Genomic DNA, 18,016 nt, shown 5'->3' with positions numbered 1-18,016 from the left:
CTGGTCCGCCCTAATTAAGGGCAAAACAATCTTAAAACGTAAAAAATGGCAAAATTTTGTTTTTTACAATTAGTGGCAAAATATTATGTTTCCTTTTTCAAAATAACTATTTCAAAAGCGCTCTCTACTTTTAATTGTGGTAGTGAGAGATTTTTAAGGAATATCTTATGTCATTCACGTTTGGTTATTTTCCGCAAATTATTCAGTGCAGCGGTCGCACAGGAGTGCGACGGGTCGATCCGCTCCAAACCCGCGCTTCTGACCCGAAACTCTGACCCGCAAGGCTGCTAGAGCTAAGCAAGACCGCCAGAGCTGACCAAACTCGACAGAGCTAAAATTCATTCGCCAGAGCTGACAACACTCGCCGAGCGGTCAAGGTCGCCAGAGCTGACCAAACTCGACAGAGATGAAATTCATTCACCAGAGCTGACCATCACTCGCCAGAGTAGATTTCCAGTGCCAGAGCTGACAGTCATTCGCCTGACCAAGCTCGCCAGAGCTGACCATCACTCCCCAGAGTAGATTTCCAGTGCCAGAGCTGACAGTCATTCGCCTGACCATTATATACAAATGTATAAGCATAGTATATACATTTGTTCGCATAAATGTATATTTATGTTAATATAAGTAGTTAATTTCAATACTCATATTAGGGTTTAGTGTTCAGGTTTAGGGTTTAGGGTTTAGGGTTTAGGGTTTAGTTTATAGAATTTAGGGTTTAGAAAATATAATACTTTATATTAAATAAAGGTAAATACTTATATTTATATAAGTAAACATTTGTGCGAACAAATGTATATCTCATGTTTATTAAAAGTAATAATTATTGTAAACAAATGTAATAATTTAAGATTCAGGATTTTGGATCTGGGGCGCGGGGTGGGGTGGACCCGTCGCACTGGAGTGCGACCGCCGCATGCAAGACCGGCTGATGAAAGAAATACAAACCGCCAAATTAATTATGTGGTATATTATTTTTATATTATCCTATTTTATAGATAGCATATAATTTTTTCATTTTCAAGTAATTATGTGTTAAATAAAATATGCAATGTATATCTTGAATGAAAGCTTATAAAATGACCTTTAATTTGATATATAATATATAAGAATTAAATTTAAAATATGCATGTTATGATAATTTAAAGTTGTAACACATAATAAAATTTATATTTATAAACAATATATTTTCCTTCAAAAGTTAATGACGTTTCACTTGAAATTAGAACCGTATTAGCTTTTTTAAATTATCAAATTATGCATTTTTATTTATTTTATATCAAAAACTTATTCATAGCATATTATGTAATTATCATAAAATAATGGAGTAATTAAATTAGCTTTTTTAAAATTATCAAATTATGATTTATAAATTTTTCTTTGAGTTTTTTTTTCTTATTTTCTCATTTCTTTTTATTTATGACATTTTGATTTATTATATTAGCATTTATATTTATTTTATACAGAAAAAAATATTAATAGAACAAAACACAACTATCAAAAGACCATAAATTATATACTCTCTCCGTCCACAAAAATAGTCCTAGAGAGGGACGACACATGTTTTAATAAAATGGTTAATAAGTGGAGATTGTCGACTTAAAAAGTAGTGTTAATACATTTTGAAGAAAAAAAAATAGTGTTAATAATGATAATTAATTGTATTGTGAGTGGATAAAAGGAAAAAGTTTTGTAAACGTCTCAAAATGGCAAAAATGAACTATTTTTGTTGAAAAGAGTGAGTATTATAGTTTATTTTATGAAGAAATTACGAGATGACCACATTATAAAAAGATGCCTGTAAACGTTCTTCAATGATAATAATAGTGTAGCTATTTTTTTATTCATTAATCTTATTTAAATTAAGTAATATTTAAATAAGGGTTAATTGCATGAAAATACACGAACTTTAGTCACTTTTTCATTCTGCACACCGACTTTGAAATTTACATTTTAAACCATGAACTTTGCATTCGTTCCATTTTTTCCTTAAAATTCACCTCCGGCCATCGGAAATCTGAGGTGGCGCCTTTTGGCGCCACGCGTATGTGACACGTCATTAATGTGTGCTGACGTGTCTTTAATTTAATACTCTCTCTCTCTCTACTTCTCTCTCTCTCTCTCTCTTTCTTTTCTCTCTCTCTCCCTCTCTCTCTCTAATATTCACCTCCGTCCCCGCGCTTCCCTCGTCCCATACAACTCGGGGCCGCCGCCGCCACTGCCGCCGCACGGACCGCCGCCGAGACCCGTCTCCACGTCACCATAGACGATGTCAAAGAAGCAAATAAACTTCTTTTGGTTCTGAGAAAGATCGGTATAGTATCCCTCTCCGACGTCCATACCTTCTTCCCGGGCGAGGCACTCGACTGCTCGCTGCACATCCTCGCCACCAGCTTTACTCGTATCCAACAGGTTGCAATCCACCTCGATCATACCTTTACCGTGAGCAAGAGCCATAGACTGCACGGATGGAAGCCCACCGCCTCTGCCGCTGATTCTCTTTGCTATTCTCCGAACAACAGCCATGTCAGTCGAGAATATTGGGACGTTGTAGTTTTCGACCCACTGTGTGGCTCCAACGACAACGACCCCTTTCCTCGGAACAGCACGAGGAGGGCCCTCATCGGGTTTCAGCTGCAGAGTTTCGGATTGGAGGTTGCCTACCCCACTGATTTCCATCTGCATTCCGCTTGAAGTAGCCGAGCTCCCTTCTGATTGTGTCGAGCGACCTCCCCTCATCGTGTGCAGCTCCGTACAAGAAGGTAGCAACTGCAGGCTATGGATAAGATCATTAACAAAAGAGAAAAGTTGATGAAGAAACAAAAAGATGATACAATACCAATACCAATTTTACCAATTCTCTGAACAGTGAGCAATTTCCCTACTATCTCAATAGATGCTATTTTGATGCTCCCTTTTAGCATCAAATGGCTAACTTCTTTTAGCATACAGTCTAAATCTAGATCCCAAATTTCATGTCAGTAGCAAATAAACTTCTTTCGTAGTTTGGAATATGATTATGAGGATGTATTTCTTTCTTCGGATCTTTATATTTATATGATTGACCTCGTCTGATTCTTTGCAGCACATGCATACTTAATGCTCGCAATCCAAACCTTGGAGTTTAGCATTGTTCTGCTGCTCCTAAAGTACCCCAGTAAGCCTCAGTACATCTACCAGATTTCTTCCGTGCAAACAAATCTTCAGAACAACGAAGCTGCTGCTGGCGTCGGTGCTTGGGTTTGGAGTCCTTCTGTGGGCTTCTTTGACGTCGTCTACGGAGACGTGGAGACGGGTCTCGGCGGCGGTCCGTGCGGCGGCAGTGGCGGCGGCGGCCCCGAGTTGTGTGGGACGAGGGAAGCGCGGGGACGGAGGTGAATATTAGAAAGAGAGAGAGAGAGAGAAAAGAAAGAGAGAGAGAGAGAGAAGTAGAGAGAGAGAGAGTATTAAATTAAAGACACGTCAGCACACATTAATGATGTGTCACATACGCGTGGCGCCAAAAGGCGCCACCTCAGATTTCCGATGGTCGGAGGTGAATTTTAAGGAAAAAATGGAACGAATGCAAAGTTCATGGTTTAAAATGTAATTTTCAAAGTCGGTGTGCAGAATGAAAAAGTGACTAAAGTTCGGGTATTTTCATGCAATTAACCCTTTAAATAATTATAAATTAAAATCTAACAACAAGTAAGTTACGTGGAGTTAATTAATCAAAATAGAGAAAATTAGTGATTAATTATTATGTAGTAAGATTCTCTAAATATATTGAAATTTAATGAAATTAGAAGTTCAATAGAGAAGATTATGCATAAATTACAACATAAAATTTTAAAAATAAAAATTAGAATTAATTGTTCTAAAAAGAAAAAATTACAAATTAAATCATGAATTTATACCCATTTTGTAATTTCGATCTCACTTTTAAACATTTTAAAGTATATATCGAATCTTTCTAAATTTTACAATTAAGGCTTCTTCAATTTTTTTTTTCAGATTATTAAAATGATGACGCGAATATTACCATTAAGATCCGGTACAGAGGGAGTAAGCGACGTCGTTTAGTGTAGAATTAAGCACAAAACTTATAATATTATATTATAATGTTTTTTAATTTTATACTAGGAAATCTCAATTGCAAAAATTATAAGAATTTGATTTTATTTGCAAAATTTTAAAATTGAGGTCGAATGTGCAAAATAAGTATAGATGTGTGATTTATTTTTACAATTAACCATTCTAATGCACCTTTGATTTGTTAAGAATTTTTTTTGTTAAATATTTTTTTTTCTATAGCATATGTTCTATATAAGAACAATTATCTTGACGGGTATTAAAACAATTCTATATCTTGTGATTTTCTTTTAAAATTATTACACCCAAAGAAAGGAAAAACACACCCACATTCTAGATTTCTAGGTGACTCGAATCCCCGACCTATTGGTTGGAGGAGAAGCGTCTTACGAACAGACCGCGCTTCGTCGTACGTCTTATATCTTGTGATTATAGATATTTAAAAACTATCTAGATTTATTCGCTAATTTTTTTGAATTTATGTATGTTTGTATATTTTGTTTGTTATTATTTTAGATATATAAATACCAAATTTAAATTTTAATAGTATTGTAGTAAATTAATAATTATAATGTTTCATGTATATTGTATGAGGTATCATGATAATCCATGTGCAATAGTTTATGAAACCATGTGATATTTTGTATAAAAATAAATGATACATTAAAAATGATATTTTTAATAAAAAAAATTGATATTTTTCTTTAATGCAAATGGCGCGCGGTGCTTTGCAAATGATATTTTTTATAAAAGTAAATGATACTTTGTGTAAAAAAATAATGATGCAATACAAATGATAATTCTTATACATGCAAATGATAATTTTAACAGTAAAAATGATACTTTGTCCGATTGGCTGAGGTGTAAGGGCAAAAATGAGGGAGAGGAGGGATGGGGAGGGTCAGCCCCACGCGAGCGCAAGTTTGACCCAACCACATAGTTCTCTCTGACGAGAAAGTTTGCCAAGATTAATATAAAGCTTTAAAAATATATATGTGAAGTTAATGTATATTCTAAATTTTTTACATTTCATTATTAATTAATAAATTAATAGATTAAAAAATATTTATATTTTTTAATAAAATATTAAATTTACAACACATACAATATTCTCCGTGCATTGCACGGGAGGCGTACTAGTTAATAAATGGATTGGTTTAGAGAATGGATGTTAAATTTTCACCCCTTCTCAGCCAAATTAACTATTAATGGTTTATTTTTATATTTTTTAAGATATTGTCGGTGATTTATCGATTGGCGACTGTGTAGTTAACATAGTTTTAATTTTTGATTTTTTGGATATATATTTATTAATGATGATTTTACCAATTTCATTGAATTTATTTACATATTTTCCCTTTCTATAGATAGTAGTATGATTTATAAAAATAAAATCTTCTATTATTAGGAGAATATAATAAATTCAAACATATCTCTTCGTTAATTATGACTAAGGCTAATTATGTGAAATTCAAATCACATAAAAGTAGACTAATTACCAATTTTGTGGTTGTATTGAAAATTGCCAAATCACCCCAATTATGTATATACACATGTAAATTTATCACTACTCCTTAAGAATTATATATGAATATGTTTTTGCATTAATTAATCTATTTGTAAATTCTAGTGTCCTGATTTAGAACTCAATTAATCTTGTCAACAAATGCAATTGGGTTTGTAACTTTACAAAAAGATGATAATTAGGTTTAGAAGAAAACTGGATATTTAGATCGGATGATTAACAATTAATAATCCAGTCAAATAAGGTAATTTTAGATCCGATACTGGATTACTTTTACATTAATGTGAACAACATTAGTTTCATTTTGTTATCATTTGAATCAAACGTACAACTGTTACATTTCTAAATATGTAATTTTAATCATCCCCAAGTTAAGAATAGTCACTTCAAGAACCAATTGGACCATCCTTGATCGAGTAATAACAAAGAAGGAACGACGTTAACACGGGGAAGCAGCTCATGTACATATTATTGGTAGCTATCACTGCATGTGTATCATCTATGGTGAGAGAAAAATGATAGAAGATTCAATAGCAAGGAAAATGATGTAGATAGGGTAGTGAGGCAATGTCAGTTGATAGTGAGAGGTAGCAAGAATGCTAAAATTCAAAAAATCGTTTTGAACTAATTATTTTTATGATTCTAAGTTGTAAGGTCGTGTTTTGACTTGAAAAGTGGTAAATTAAAATTCTATTTTTAGAAGAAAAAAAAATCTAAACTAACATTTAAATCCAATAAAAATGCAAGATTGGGATCAACAGTGGTAAGAAAGGGGAGAAAATGCATACAATGATTTCCGATTTAAGGAACGTTTCATCATATTAATTCGATATTATTAACAAACAAAAAATTGGGCGAAATAGATCAATCAAACAAAATACAAGTTTCCCTAAAAAAAATACATATTGAACTTTAAGAAATTAAAAAGAGGTAGTATTATTTTAAAACGTGCTTGACTCATTGTACGCCACTCGACTCAACAAATTCATCAATCGAATTAGTGCCACCAAGTAGCATACAGGGAGCCAGGCACATCCAATTAGTCTCTTCTTGCCATCCACCACCAACTATATATATAAACTTCTCAAAAGAAAAATATACATCTATCTCCTTCTATATGACTAAGATGATTATTCGTTTGTGTAATAATTAAATTTTCTATATATATAAAGGAAAGAATAGTTTTAGAATAAATCCATAAATTAATTTTCTTGTGTTCTCATACAATCACAAATTAAAATAATAATAGATTAAAGAAGACAAATAATTTGAGAAGATGCACGTACGGCTCCTTCCACGCCATTCGACTTGACTGATCCGTCTATTAGATTAGGTTTGTGGAATGGCATGGCGTTGTCTCATCATTTCTATCTCACCTTCTAAACTTTCTTCCTTGGATGCGACATACAAAAATAGGCCATCTATTACATACATATATGTATGTGGATGCGCATGCGCCAGTGTGTGTGAGGAAAGCGAATAATGACGAGAGGGAGGAAATTAATTTATAGACGTTACCTACTTAATTTTTATTCATGCACTTACCTTATATAATAAGTAGTCATTATGTTTCTGACCCAAGACAGTCTTGTGTGCACCCGAGTGCAAAATGGCACTAACACTTACATTAAATGACACTAACATTATTTTATTTTACAAATGACACTATCATGTTATATAAATAACACTGTCGGGAAATGACACTAACATTAAATGACACTATCATGTTATCGAAATGACACTGTACATGTAACACCCCGCCTATTTATATTAAATTTAGAATTATTTTGAACTTAGATTAAGATGATTTATGCCGGAGAAATGAAAATGAGTTTATTCCAACAAAATTATTTTCAAAAGCTTTTATAAAATTTAGTCTTTTGAATTTTTGTGCATTGCATAAATTGAATTATATGAATGTGATTAATTCTATATGCTAATATTATTTTTAATACTACATGATTTAATTTATGTCAGGCTTTAATTATTTAAATGTGTTGGGCTTTGACAAATATTTATTTGGGCCTTAGTTTTTTTATTATTGAAATGATATTCTATAAATACCAAAGCCCAAAAGCCCACACCAACCTCCTCATTTGTACCACAGCCATAAACAGTATGTTTCACCATGCCTCTACAATTGCTACACTATTCACCCATGCGCCCACTCCTACAAGTCATACAAAATCCCCTAATCTCAGGGATTTTGGGTAAATTTTTCAATGCTCACCTCCCTCTTTTCAATCCTTCAATCCTTCACGCATGCTTCATTTCTCCTATAAAATATCCTCCTCATTCATCTTCTCTTCTTACCACAACAACACAACTTCTACGGTAAAGAATTCTTCTTGTTTATTCAAGCCTCAATCTTCTCATTCATTTTCTAATATCAGCAGATTTCTTTCATATGCAGAGAAAACCATCAAATATCTGCCATTTTTACAGAAACCACCGAACAGAATTCATACAAAAAGGTTTCACCTTTCAATTCCTCTACTTATTCATTCATGCTCAACATCATAGTACGAATAAAACCAACTGTAGATAAAACAAAGAGATACTGAATATTGTTCTTACATTTGGTAACATAGATGAAAAGATTAAAAGATACAGAAATGAAGAATTTATATGAACTGGACTTGTGTGTTGCTGTGTTGACTTGATGTTGAGTGTGTGCTTGCTGTGGGGAGAGTCGAGTAAGGGGAGAGAGGGCAGGCGGCGGTCAGCGGTGGCTCCGAGCTGCTGTCTGGCCGGAGCGCGTAGAGAGAGAGAGAGAGAGTGAAGCCGAGGGTGCGTGTGTTCTGTTGGCTGGGTCGGAGTTCGGCGACGGCAGCGGCGGCCTGGCAGCTGCTGTCCGTCGAAGCTAGAGAGGAAGAGGGAGCGAGAGGGTGGTGAGTGTGTGGAGTCGGCAGGGGTCGAGAGTAGAGGGGAGGGCAGCAACGGCTTCTCGCGGTTGTTCGCCGGAAGGTTAGGAGAAAGGGGGAGGCAATTGGCGGCTTTGGGCGTGCGGTGGTGGTTGGCTTTGCTAGCCGCTGCGGCCGTCGGATTTCAGAGGGAGGCGGCGGCCGGAGGTGGTGCGTCGTGTGTAGGCGTCTCCGGATGTGTGTGTGCTACGTGGGAGAGGGACGAGAGAAAGGTGAGAGGGAGGTGCGGCGTTGGTAGGAGACGAGGGAGAAGGGAGTCAGGGAGCGGCGTGGCCGGCGGCGGCTATGGAAGCCGGAGAAGAAGAGGGAAGCGCAGCAGCTGCTGCTGCGCCGTGCGTGTGTGTGTGAGGTGTGTGTGCGTGAGTTGTGTTTAAGAAGAAGAGGGGTTTGCTTAATTTGGGCTGGGCTAGGGTTGGGCCGAGTGTTTGGGCCGAGTGTTAATTAGTTTTGGGCTGCATTTTTTTTATTTGCTTGGGCCGATTTTAATTTGAATGTTGGGCCATTTTCAAATTTTAGCTGGGCCCTTATTTATTTAAAATTTTGGGCTGCCTTCTATTAATTTATTTGAGCTATACTAATTTAATTAATTTGACTATCATTAGTTTGATTAATTATTTTAAAGAATAATTTGCATAATAATATTACATTATTATTATGTGCATATGTTAAGTGTGATTACTTATTATATGATTAAGCCTGAAATAAATTTGCATATGCATTTTTGCAAATAAAAGTACTCATGATTTAAATTGATTTTCATTAAATCCAATTACCCAAAAAAATTGAGTAAGGATATTGTTGGTGTCCTTAGCTCAGCAATTTAGTTTTCAATTATAATCTATTAAATTTTGAAAACCCGGCGTGATGAATCATAGTAGTTAAGTGCACCCACTAAGACTTTAAGATTAGATTCATGAGACCTATTAAGATTATAGATTTCTTGTAGGTTTTGTGGATCGTGAGGATTAGCACTGCTATACCGATTCAGAGTTAAGATTAAACGACAGGCATTGCCTAATCAGGTGGGCTTATTTTCTAAATATATGATTTAGCTATTGAGCTTAAATGTTTCAATGAAATGAAAACTGTTTATCCGATAAAATATTTTGTGCACTCTGCTCTGTTTAAGGCTCGCAACTATGAATCGATCGAGGTTCTCTCTTGACCTAACACGTTATTTGAGAATTGTGTACACCTATTAGCTGACTCGGTGGGTTGATCTCCATTCGGGCACTAATCATGTATGAAGCGTTATAAGGATGCTCGACGGGATGTGTTCCGGAGCATTGGGTCCCAAATGGGAACTTGACTGGGTTACGCCCTCAGTTCAAGTAAAGCAGGAGTAATAGATCCGTTGGTGGCTAAAAGGTCCGGGATCACAGCGAGTAACGGAAAGGGAGTGTGACAATTGCGCGCAATATAATAAAATGTTTTAACATGCTTAGAAGTTATTTCAATTTAAAACCTTCTAAGTCATGTCAAGTATAATTGGATAAACTGCTCTTATGATTATGAAATGTTTATAAAAATGCTAGCCCACTAAGTACATTAGTACTTAGCCCAAAATTACTTTCAAATGTTTTCAGGTTGATTGGTCGGTGCTGACGGGGCAGAGCTGAGGCTAGAGTTCAACTCCGTATTTTGTCTTCCGCTGTTGCACTAGCTCTTATTTGTCTTTTGTTTCTCCAACTTAAGACTTTTATGTTAAATTCTGAATTATGTTTCTTATCGAGCTTAAACTCTCAACTTCTAGCTCTATGTTATTAACATTGGTTATCGGAAGCATGAAACCGAACTTGTGATCCTAAGGCTTAGAATGTTGTTGATTGATTAATATCACTTGATTTTTGTCTTTCTTCACTCAAAGGCTGTTCCCCGACTTTTATCCCATTATTTGAATCCCACAAGGTTCTTTCCTTATTTATTTCTATGATTTTAGTCGCACCTCGATTATATTTTATTCGTTCAAGAATTGGGGTGTGACAGTACACCCGGCTGCTTACGAGAATTTGTGTATGTTTCTCAATTATTCCCTCCTTTCATACAATTATAGTCAACTTATAGTCTTATTACTATTATTTTTTTCTAAAAAATTGTACTTCTTTGTTCAAAAAAGAAAAAGAAAATTATAGTTCTATTATTATTTTTGTTCGTTCATAAATATATTAGCTTAAATTTTAGAAAGACTATTATTATTTTTGTTCGTTCATAAATACTGTAGTGTTTTTTTTTAATCTATTTCCTATATATATATATTTGAATTATTCGTTATAAATATTTTGAACGTCAACGTTATGCAGTCTAAAAGAAACTAACCATGATATGTAGAATATAGAATACTTAAACCGTCACGCATTACTCATTAGCTTTGTTTAAAGCTTCTAAAATCTGGCTAATTAAAAAGCAAATAAATATCTGATAAATTCAAAATCTTTCATGTACATAAATTGAAATTTCAAAGATTCTCGTGTCCATGGTCGGCTGCTACAACTCGTATTTCAAATATACATGCATATACTATGCTCAAAATAGTAACAAATACAAATGGTTACAAGATTATGACATTAATTGCAGTGGGATTGCCTGAATGAAGATTTTTCAAATACGTCGTCAATATATTAATGTCATGAAATATGAGGACAATTTTGGATTTTGGTGTTAAACTTTTGATTTGTCTAGGAAGAACCGATCACCTATTCACCGTGAGCAAACATAACGTGTTCACCACTGATGTGACAATGTTAATTAGGAAGGAGAATTAATAAATCTTACTTTAATTAAAATTATCTTACTCTAATTATAATTGCCACATCAGTGGTCTAGCATCATAAATTCAAATTCTACCAAAATGCATTAACTTAATTATATATATGCACTCAATACTTACGTGTAAAAAAAAATTTATGGACTTGCATATACAAATATTATTAGTATATATACTAAGCTATGTACGTAATAACTTAAATATTTCACATTCTCTAACTTTCCAAGATAATCTTATATATGTTCCTACTCAAACAATTTAAAATTAAAGAACTGGTCTTAGGTACAACCATGGTGTACCGTACAATCGGGGTGCACTCCTGATCCGCCGTATCCTAATTCGAATAGTATAACTATTTTAGGTGCGAGTCAACCCGATTATACGATACACCCCGTTATATCCAAATTTTTGTGAAAATTAAAATGCGAACGATGTGCATGGTTCTAGTTCACATAGATAATTATTTAGATATTTATAAGTCTTGTTGTTTAATGTTATAACTCGTCAGAGACATAAGTAAGAATCTCAACGTCTCAATCTCCCATCCTCTAATTCATCATTAAAAAAAAATGCTTATTTAAACTCACTTTTGCCGAAAAACATACTTAAAACTCTTAATGTGCATATTTAAACACATTTTATTTTATTTATTTATCATAAAATAGTGTAAATTTTATGTAATGTTAATGCTTTTATTTATAGAAATATTTCTGTACCGTGTGAGTCCTTTCAAACGATAAAAATATTAAACAATATTTATCTTTCTCAAATATTTGCAAAGAGAAAGTCCGAACTATAGTTGTAAGTTATAAAGAAAACATTTAGACACCAAATCATTAAACTTTCAACAATTTTGATCACATAACTTATACTCCTTTACTTTCCTCCCCAAAAAAATAGTACGTCTCTTTTTTTTTTTTTTCATTTGAACGTACATAAAAATTACTCCTTCCATGCATCCCAATAAAAGTGATTTGTATTTCATTTTGAACCGTTTCATTATAAGTGGTCTGTTTTCATAAACGAAAAAATTTAATCCTAAAAAAACTATAAATCCTATCATTTTTAACTAATTTATACTTTCTCATTAATTTCCACGCCGAAAAATTTTGAGTCACTTATAGTGGGACAAAGAGAGTAATTTATTTTGATTTATGAATAATAACTCACAATTTACTGTCTTCAATACATCTACTTATTACCCTTTATATAATATGATGAACCCCTTTCTACATTCACAGATCAAAATATAATTAATTATCATTATTAATAATATCCATTAGATAGGTGAAACTCTTTCTACATTCATAATATACTAACTATTTTTATTAAAACTATTCCTTCTAGGAATAGTTTTTTCGGATAGAGGGAGTGTGTGTTAATCATAGTTTATAGTATTAACTAGTGAATAATTTTAATTTGTAGTCCTCAATTTCAATTTATTTTTTGTATGTCATTAACTTTGAGAAAGTATTTAATTATACTCGCAATCATGCTGATATTATGGCGATAATTATTCTTTGTTAAAATTACACATGAAACGATGATCAATCAACATAAAACCAGGGTCTAATATATTTTAAGGGTGAAATTTTGTTTATCCTTCATTTTCCCGTGATAAATTTACAACCAAAGATAACGCACTCTAACAAAAAAAGAAAACTCATAAGTCATAACCGCGGGAAATGAAAAAAAAAAAAGTAATGACAACTTACCGCTGTATGCGCCACCGGCGATGATGCTCCGCCGTCAAAGTCTCGGCGCGGGGGCGGAGTTCCATTCCCTCTGAGACAGGTTCCTTTCACGCCCTTTTTCCCGTTGAGCAGTTTCTTGTATTTAAAGTTGAGAAAAATTGAGAGGCAGCATTGTTTGTGGAGCAAGAATGCCGTAGTATTTCTCCAACATGTACTTTGGGAATAGGGATTTGTAATTTAATTACCTGTTTTTGCTCACTTGAATTCTTCTGCCGAATGGTTTTTCAATAAGTCCAAGAACGCGCTCCAATGGCGGATTTCACAATGTTTCGCTGTACAAAAGCTTCGGTATATGCGTTCCTCTTGTTTTTGTTTTTATCGTTCTCAAATCAACCGTCGCCCTTCACTATACACGCATTGGAGGCTGCCTGCGATTGCTGCAAACATGAAGTCCACCGCCGCTTCTAAAGCAGTGGACTCAAATCAAAGGGTAAACCAACTCTCAACTCCCATTTCGTGTTAGTTTGTGCTTGTGGATTTAGTGATTGATTGAGTGTGTGATTATGTAACTATTAAATGATGAACGAATTTGAATGTGTGATGGGAAGTTTGAAGGATGGGATGAGGGCACCTATATACGCTGACGAAATACAGACCATAACGTTACGTATTAGTTATTTCTTGGTTGGTATATGAATAATGGAAAGTGCCTATTATGTGATGATGTATATGTAGCTACATAAATTACAGGTGAAGATGCCTATCTGGGCTGTGATGGAATATGTGTTATTGTTATTATTTGGTTTAATTTGCTGCATTTTCATTTTTGCTATTGTAATGGTATTATGGCTATTCACACATAGGCTGGTTACTATGCTGTAGTAATGATTGGCATCATCTCTGTGATTAGTAGTCATAATATTAAGTTGAAATCGAATTCACTGTGGAATTCCCTAAATCTGAAATCAAAGTTTAATATGATTCTTTTAGCCATATATAGTTGGTTTTGGTGATGCATTCTCCCCCTACAACTGCAGGAAGCATATCTTCGTGGTCGTGATGACCCATTCTTTCACGGGATGCGAAGAGGTGAAGCCGCAATGGCCAGGAAGGGAAGTGCCATTGACTTTCAAGGAAATTTGGCAAGGAAAATCAGTTATAGATCAGCGTCAGATGTTGGAGATCGTAAATCTAGAGATATTGTTGATGCTATGAATGAAGACACCTCTGATAGTCCTAAAAACTCACCTTTGGACATTGTTCTTGAACCTGTTGGCAGGTCATCATCTGGGAGGTGGTCAAAGACTTCCTCACCATTAGTAGTTACTCTGTCAGATTTGAATGTTAACATCCGTGACTTGAATGAACCATTAAGAGTTTCTAGTCCGGACTCTACTGAAGGAAAGGAATTAGCCATCCAAGTTGGCTCCACAAGGTCTTTGGTCGAAACATCATATCAATTGAGAAAGAGGCAAACAGATATTTCTAATGTTCCTCTTCTTCCATCCGCAGCACTGTTTTATCAAGGGCCTTCACAGCTAATGCAAGATACTGAATCATGTGCAAGTGTTTACAAGTTAAACGCTTACCTGAAGGCTAAGAGAGATGGCATCAATGCTGGTGTTCCTGGGAACTTCCTGCATGCTGTGATTGGACCAGATGTTGCAGGTAATTCCAGTTATATTTGCCAGCAAAACCTTGAGAATACACATAGGTGATACCATCATGTATGCCTTTTATGTTGATGATACCAATTTGATAACCTAACTTTGTGTTGCGCAGATGTGGGATCAGTGGCTGCGACCATCATGTATGCTCTTTACATTGACGAGACTATCAAAAGCAAGCAGCTTTGCACAGTTCCTGTAATTAACATGAAGAGAGCTGATTTAGATACACATGCTAATGTTCGGTGGCTTCTTGAATCATGCCATATTGATCTCTCATCCTTAATTTTCATTGATGAGGTAATTTACCATTTCTCTATTCCAAAACTAGAAACTAGCTCTTTTCTCTGGTATTTCTGGACATCCAAATCCTGATGGTTTCCACGACAACTTGATTCTTCCTTCATTCTCTACAACATTAAACAGATTGACTTGGCCTATTACGATCTGTTTGGGAGTCTCAAACTGGTTTTGGTCAATTGCGATAAGATCCCATCTGAACAAGAGGTAAAAGGTTTTTGATTCCAAGTTGCTGGATTTTCTACCAATCTCATCAACTGGAAATCTTTTATTGCTTATTGGAGCAGGCACTGAAAGAGGCGATAATTGAAGTGTTCCACTGCACAAAGGTTGATCCCGACTTTGTTGTGGTTCCATGTTAATAAGCTTGACATCTATATTCAAAATGTAATTTGACATTATTGAACCTTCTATGCAGTCTGATGTATTTTCATGGGTTCATACGGTCACTGAGCGAGAGGTATTTACAATACGAACTAGATTTTCTGTTCGCTTCCATTCCTCTAATAAATTGGAAAATGGCTACAATCATCCTTTTCCATTTTTTCGTTTTCATTTCAGGATGTATCATGCTGTAGTGTAATTGCTGAAAATTTTGCAATGACATCCCCTGAGATATTGGCTGGGCAAGGATTCAGTAGACTTCTGGTACCAATTCACAAAATTTAAGTTGAACGCTTCCATATTCTATTTTCACGTTGCTGCAGTTATCGTTTATGCAATTTTGTTTTGTGCTGGCATAATTATTCCAAGCTTGGGAAAGTAGACCTCTGATTTGCCTTTTTCTTTAAATATATGTAGAGGCACTTCACAAAAGAAAACAAGAAACAACATGGTGCATTTGTTAGCCTCTTCATTATATACATATGTATCATTCAAACAGTGAAGAAGTATCTCTCAACCAACAAATTTTTTAAGCCTTCCATGACTTCCATAATGAACTTTGGAGTTTGGAGTTGTGTTCCTGTAAATCTAGCTATGAGAGGCTATCCTCAAGTTTCGACCTTGAATTCTTCTAACATTATTTTTGCTTGACATGAAAATTATTATCAACTGAAATTCAGCATATCCTACATTCTGGATTTATTGGTTTTATCTCAGGTTTTTCACAAATATCTGCGCGTCATTCCTTTTCTCCAATTTGCAGTTAGCAGGCATCCTTGTGGATACTGGAAACTTATCTAGCCTGCATTGCACCTCGAAAGATAAATACATGGCGACCTTGTTAATTAATGGAGCTGGTCGATTTGGAATCAACGGGCTTTACCAAATATGTGAGACAAATATATTTATTCAACCTTCAACTATTACACTTTGAATCAGTTTGTCGTTATGGACTCAACTTCGTTGCTTTATCTGTTTCAGTGAAACACACAACTTATGGTTCATCTGACCTTAAAGTGGAGGATATTTTACAGAAGGAATTTAAGAAATGGGCCATATCAGGTTTTGCATTCTATCACTTCAACACCGCAATTGCTGCTGATTTTCAATTCTACGCCTAATTTCCATTATTTTTTTTCTTTTTCTTTTTTTTCAAAAAACTTGAAATTGAAAAGAAATTGGCTCGATTCATCAGTTTCTATAGTCACTAATTTGCATTGGTCTTGAAATTTGTTGAAAACAGGTAAACCAAATACTATAAGCTCAAGGCTGGGACCCAATATCGGGATGAGTTCGATTGGGATGTCAGTTGCCCAACTGCTGTCTCATGATTCAGCTTCAGTTCAGGAAATCATACATTTTCAAAGTAATAACACCATTGGTTTGCTTGGATTCTTATTATTCTAGACACGGTTATCATATTGTGGAACTCTGCTCTAACTTCACCTATAAGACTAAAGGAAAATCATTTATTTGTCATGCTAAGCTTCATATTCATAGTTTTCACATATGAATCTGTCTTTTGCAGTTTCCGTTTGTTAGACTTACTTTTGCAACAGTACCACTTGGTCATCAGCATCAGAATAGCTAAAATCTTTTTGTAGAAATGTCGTTCTTTAGTTTTTTTGCTTCAATTCCTTCTTGCATCACTGCACACTGCATAACTCTTTATCGTTCACACTCTTGTTCTGAAATGCAGAATTGGAGAAACTCAGCATACTACTGGTTGTCTCTGGCTATTATGATCCTCAGAAGAGATTCAAGGTTAGAACAATGATCTCTGGTTCATTATTTCAAAGGTTCTAAATCATTTTTATGAATAAGTTCACATATGAGGATCTTCAACATCACATCATACCTAATTCCTTTTCTTGATCTTGTTAAAATTAGAGGGAAATTCTGGTTTCTGCTGAATCTGCCGAGCTCATGAAGAATCTGCTGGTGTTCATGAATTCAAGTGAAGCCCAGCTTCCACTCAGAGCTCTAAATCAATCAGGTGAGATTTGTTTTAGTGTCATGAACTATGCTGTCGTAGTTTTCTGCAAGAGTATCGAGCTAGATTGTTCGTTCATGCAGGTCTACGAGGTGAGATGAGAGTGTTTGAGATCGGCAAAGTCACCTCAAGGAGAACCATCGAACGCCTCCTGGAAGATTTTGCATCCACCTCTTCTTAACAGAACTCACTTCACAGTCTTATTATCTTCACAAATTTGAAATATGTATGTGCACTTTGATCACATTTATAGTTTACCTAATGTTGTGAAACTTGAAATCTTGAGCTTCATATTAAGTGAGTTTTGCAGTGGTGAGATTATGACACTGTCATAAAGAATGTAAAGATTTGGTATAAGTAAGAGTCCATTGAATTTGATTTGAGGAGATGTGGATTCAATTCAATGTCTGTTTTTATTAACTAGAGCAAGTGGAAGAGGTATACCTCACTTTCGAAATTTACTTACATCGATATTCGTAGTAAGACATACCATCATGTAAGTCATTGTCTTTGCAAATAAAAAATAGTACATGTAGTAATTATATATTATTCGAAAGTATTATGTACCTATACTTTCGTAAGTGAGGTTTGTCTCGTATAAATTCTTGGGTTCGGACTTCGGACTAAAGTTCTATACTTAACCTTACATCAAAATATACATATTACTTAATTTTGACTGGATGTATAAATTAAC

At 34.7% G+C, this 18,016-nt stretch overlaps 1 protein-coding gene and 1 pseudogene across 1 annotated transcript; one reads left to right on the top strand and one right to left on the bottom strand.

Moving 5' to 3' along the window:
- Positions 1-417: 417 nt before the first annotated feature.
- On the bottom strand, positions 418-2,948 carry LOC131025772 (uncharacterized; annotated as a pseudogene).
- Positions 2,949-12,896: 9,948 nt separating this feature from the next.
- On the top strand, positions 12,897-17,726 carry LOC131026358 (uncharacterized). Its single transcript, XM_057956224.1, has 13 exons — positions 12,897-13,468; positions 14,016-14,646; positions 14,761-14,945; positions 15,072-15,152; positions 15,233-15,274; positions 15,364-15,405; positions 15,507-15,593; positions 16,093-16,219; positions 16,311-16,391; positions 16,573-16,695; positions 17,029-17,093; positions 17,220-17,325; positions 17,406-17,726. The coding sequence occupies exons 1-13, from the start codon at positions 13,331-13,333 to the stop codon at positions 17,501-17,503; spliced, it is 1,806 nt and encodes a 601-aa protein (XP_057812207.1). The 5' UTR covers positions 12,897-13,330; the 3' UTR covers positions 17,504-17,726.
- Positions 17,727-18,016: the final 290 nt, after the last annotated feature.

The sequence above is a fragment of the Salvia miltiorrhiza genome, chromosome 5 (assembly GCF_028751815.1).
Source record: "Salvia miltiorrhiza cultivar Shanhuang (shh) chromosome 5, IMPLAD_Smil_shh, whole genome shotgun sequence".
Taxonomy (NCBI): domain Eukaryota; kingdom Viridiplantae; phylum Streptophyta; class Magnoliopsida; order Lamiales; family Lamiaceae; genus Salvia; species Salvia miltiorrhiza.
Note: the sequence above shows the minus strand (reverse complement) of the source record. Positions and strands in the feature narration are given on the sequence as shown.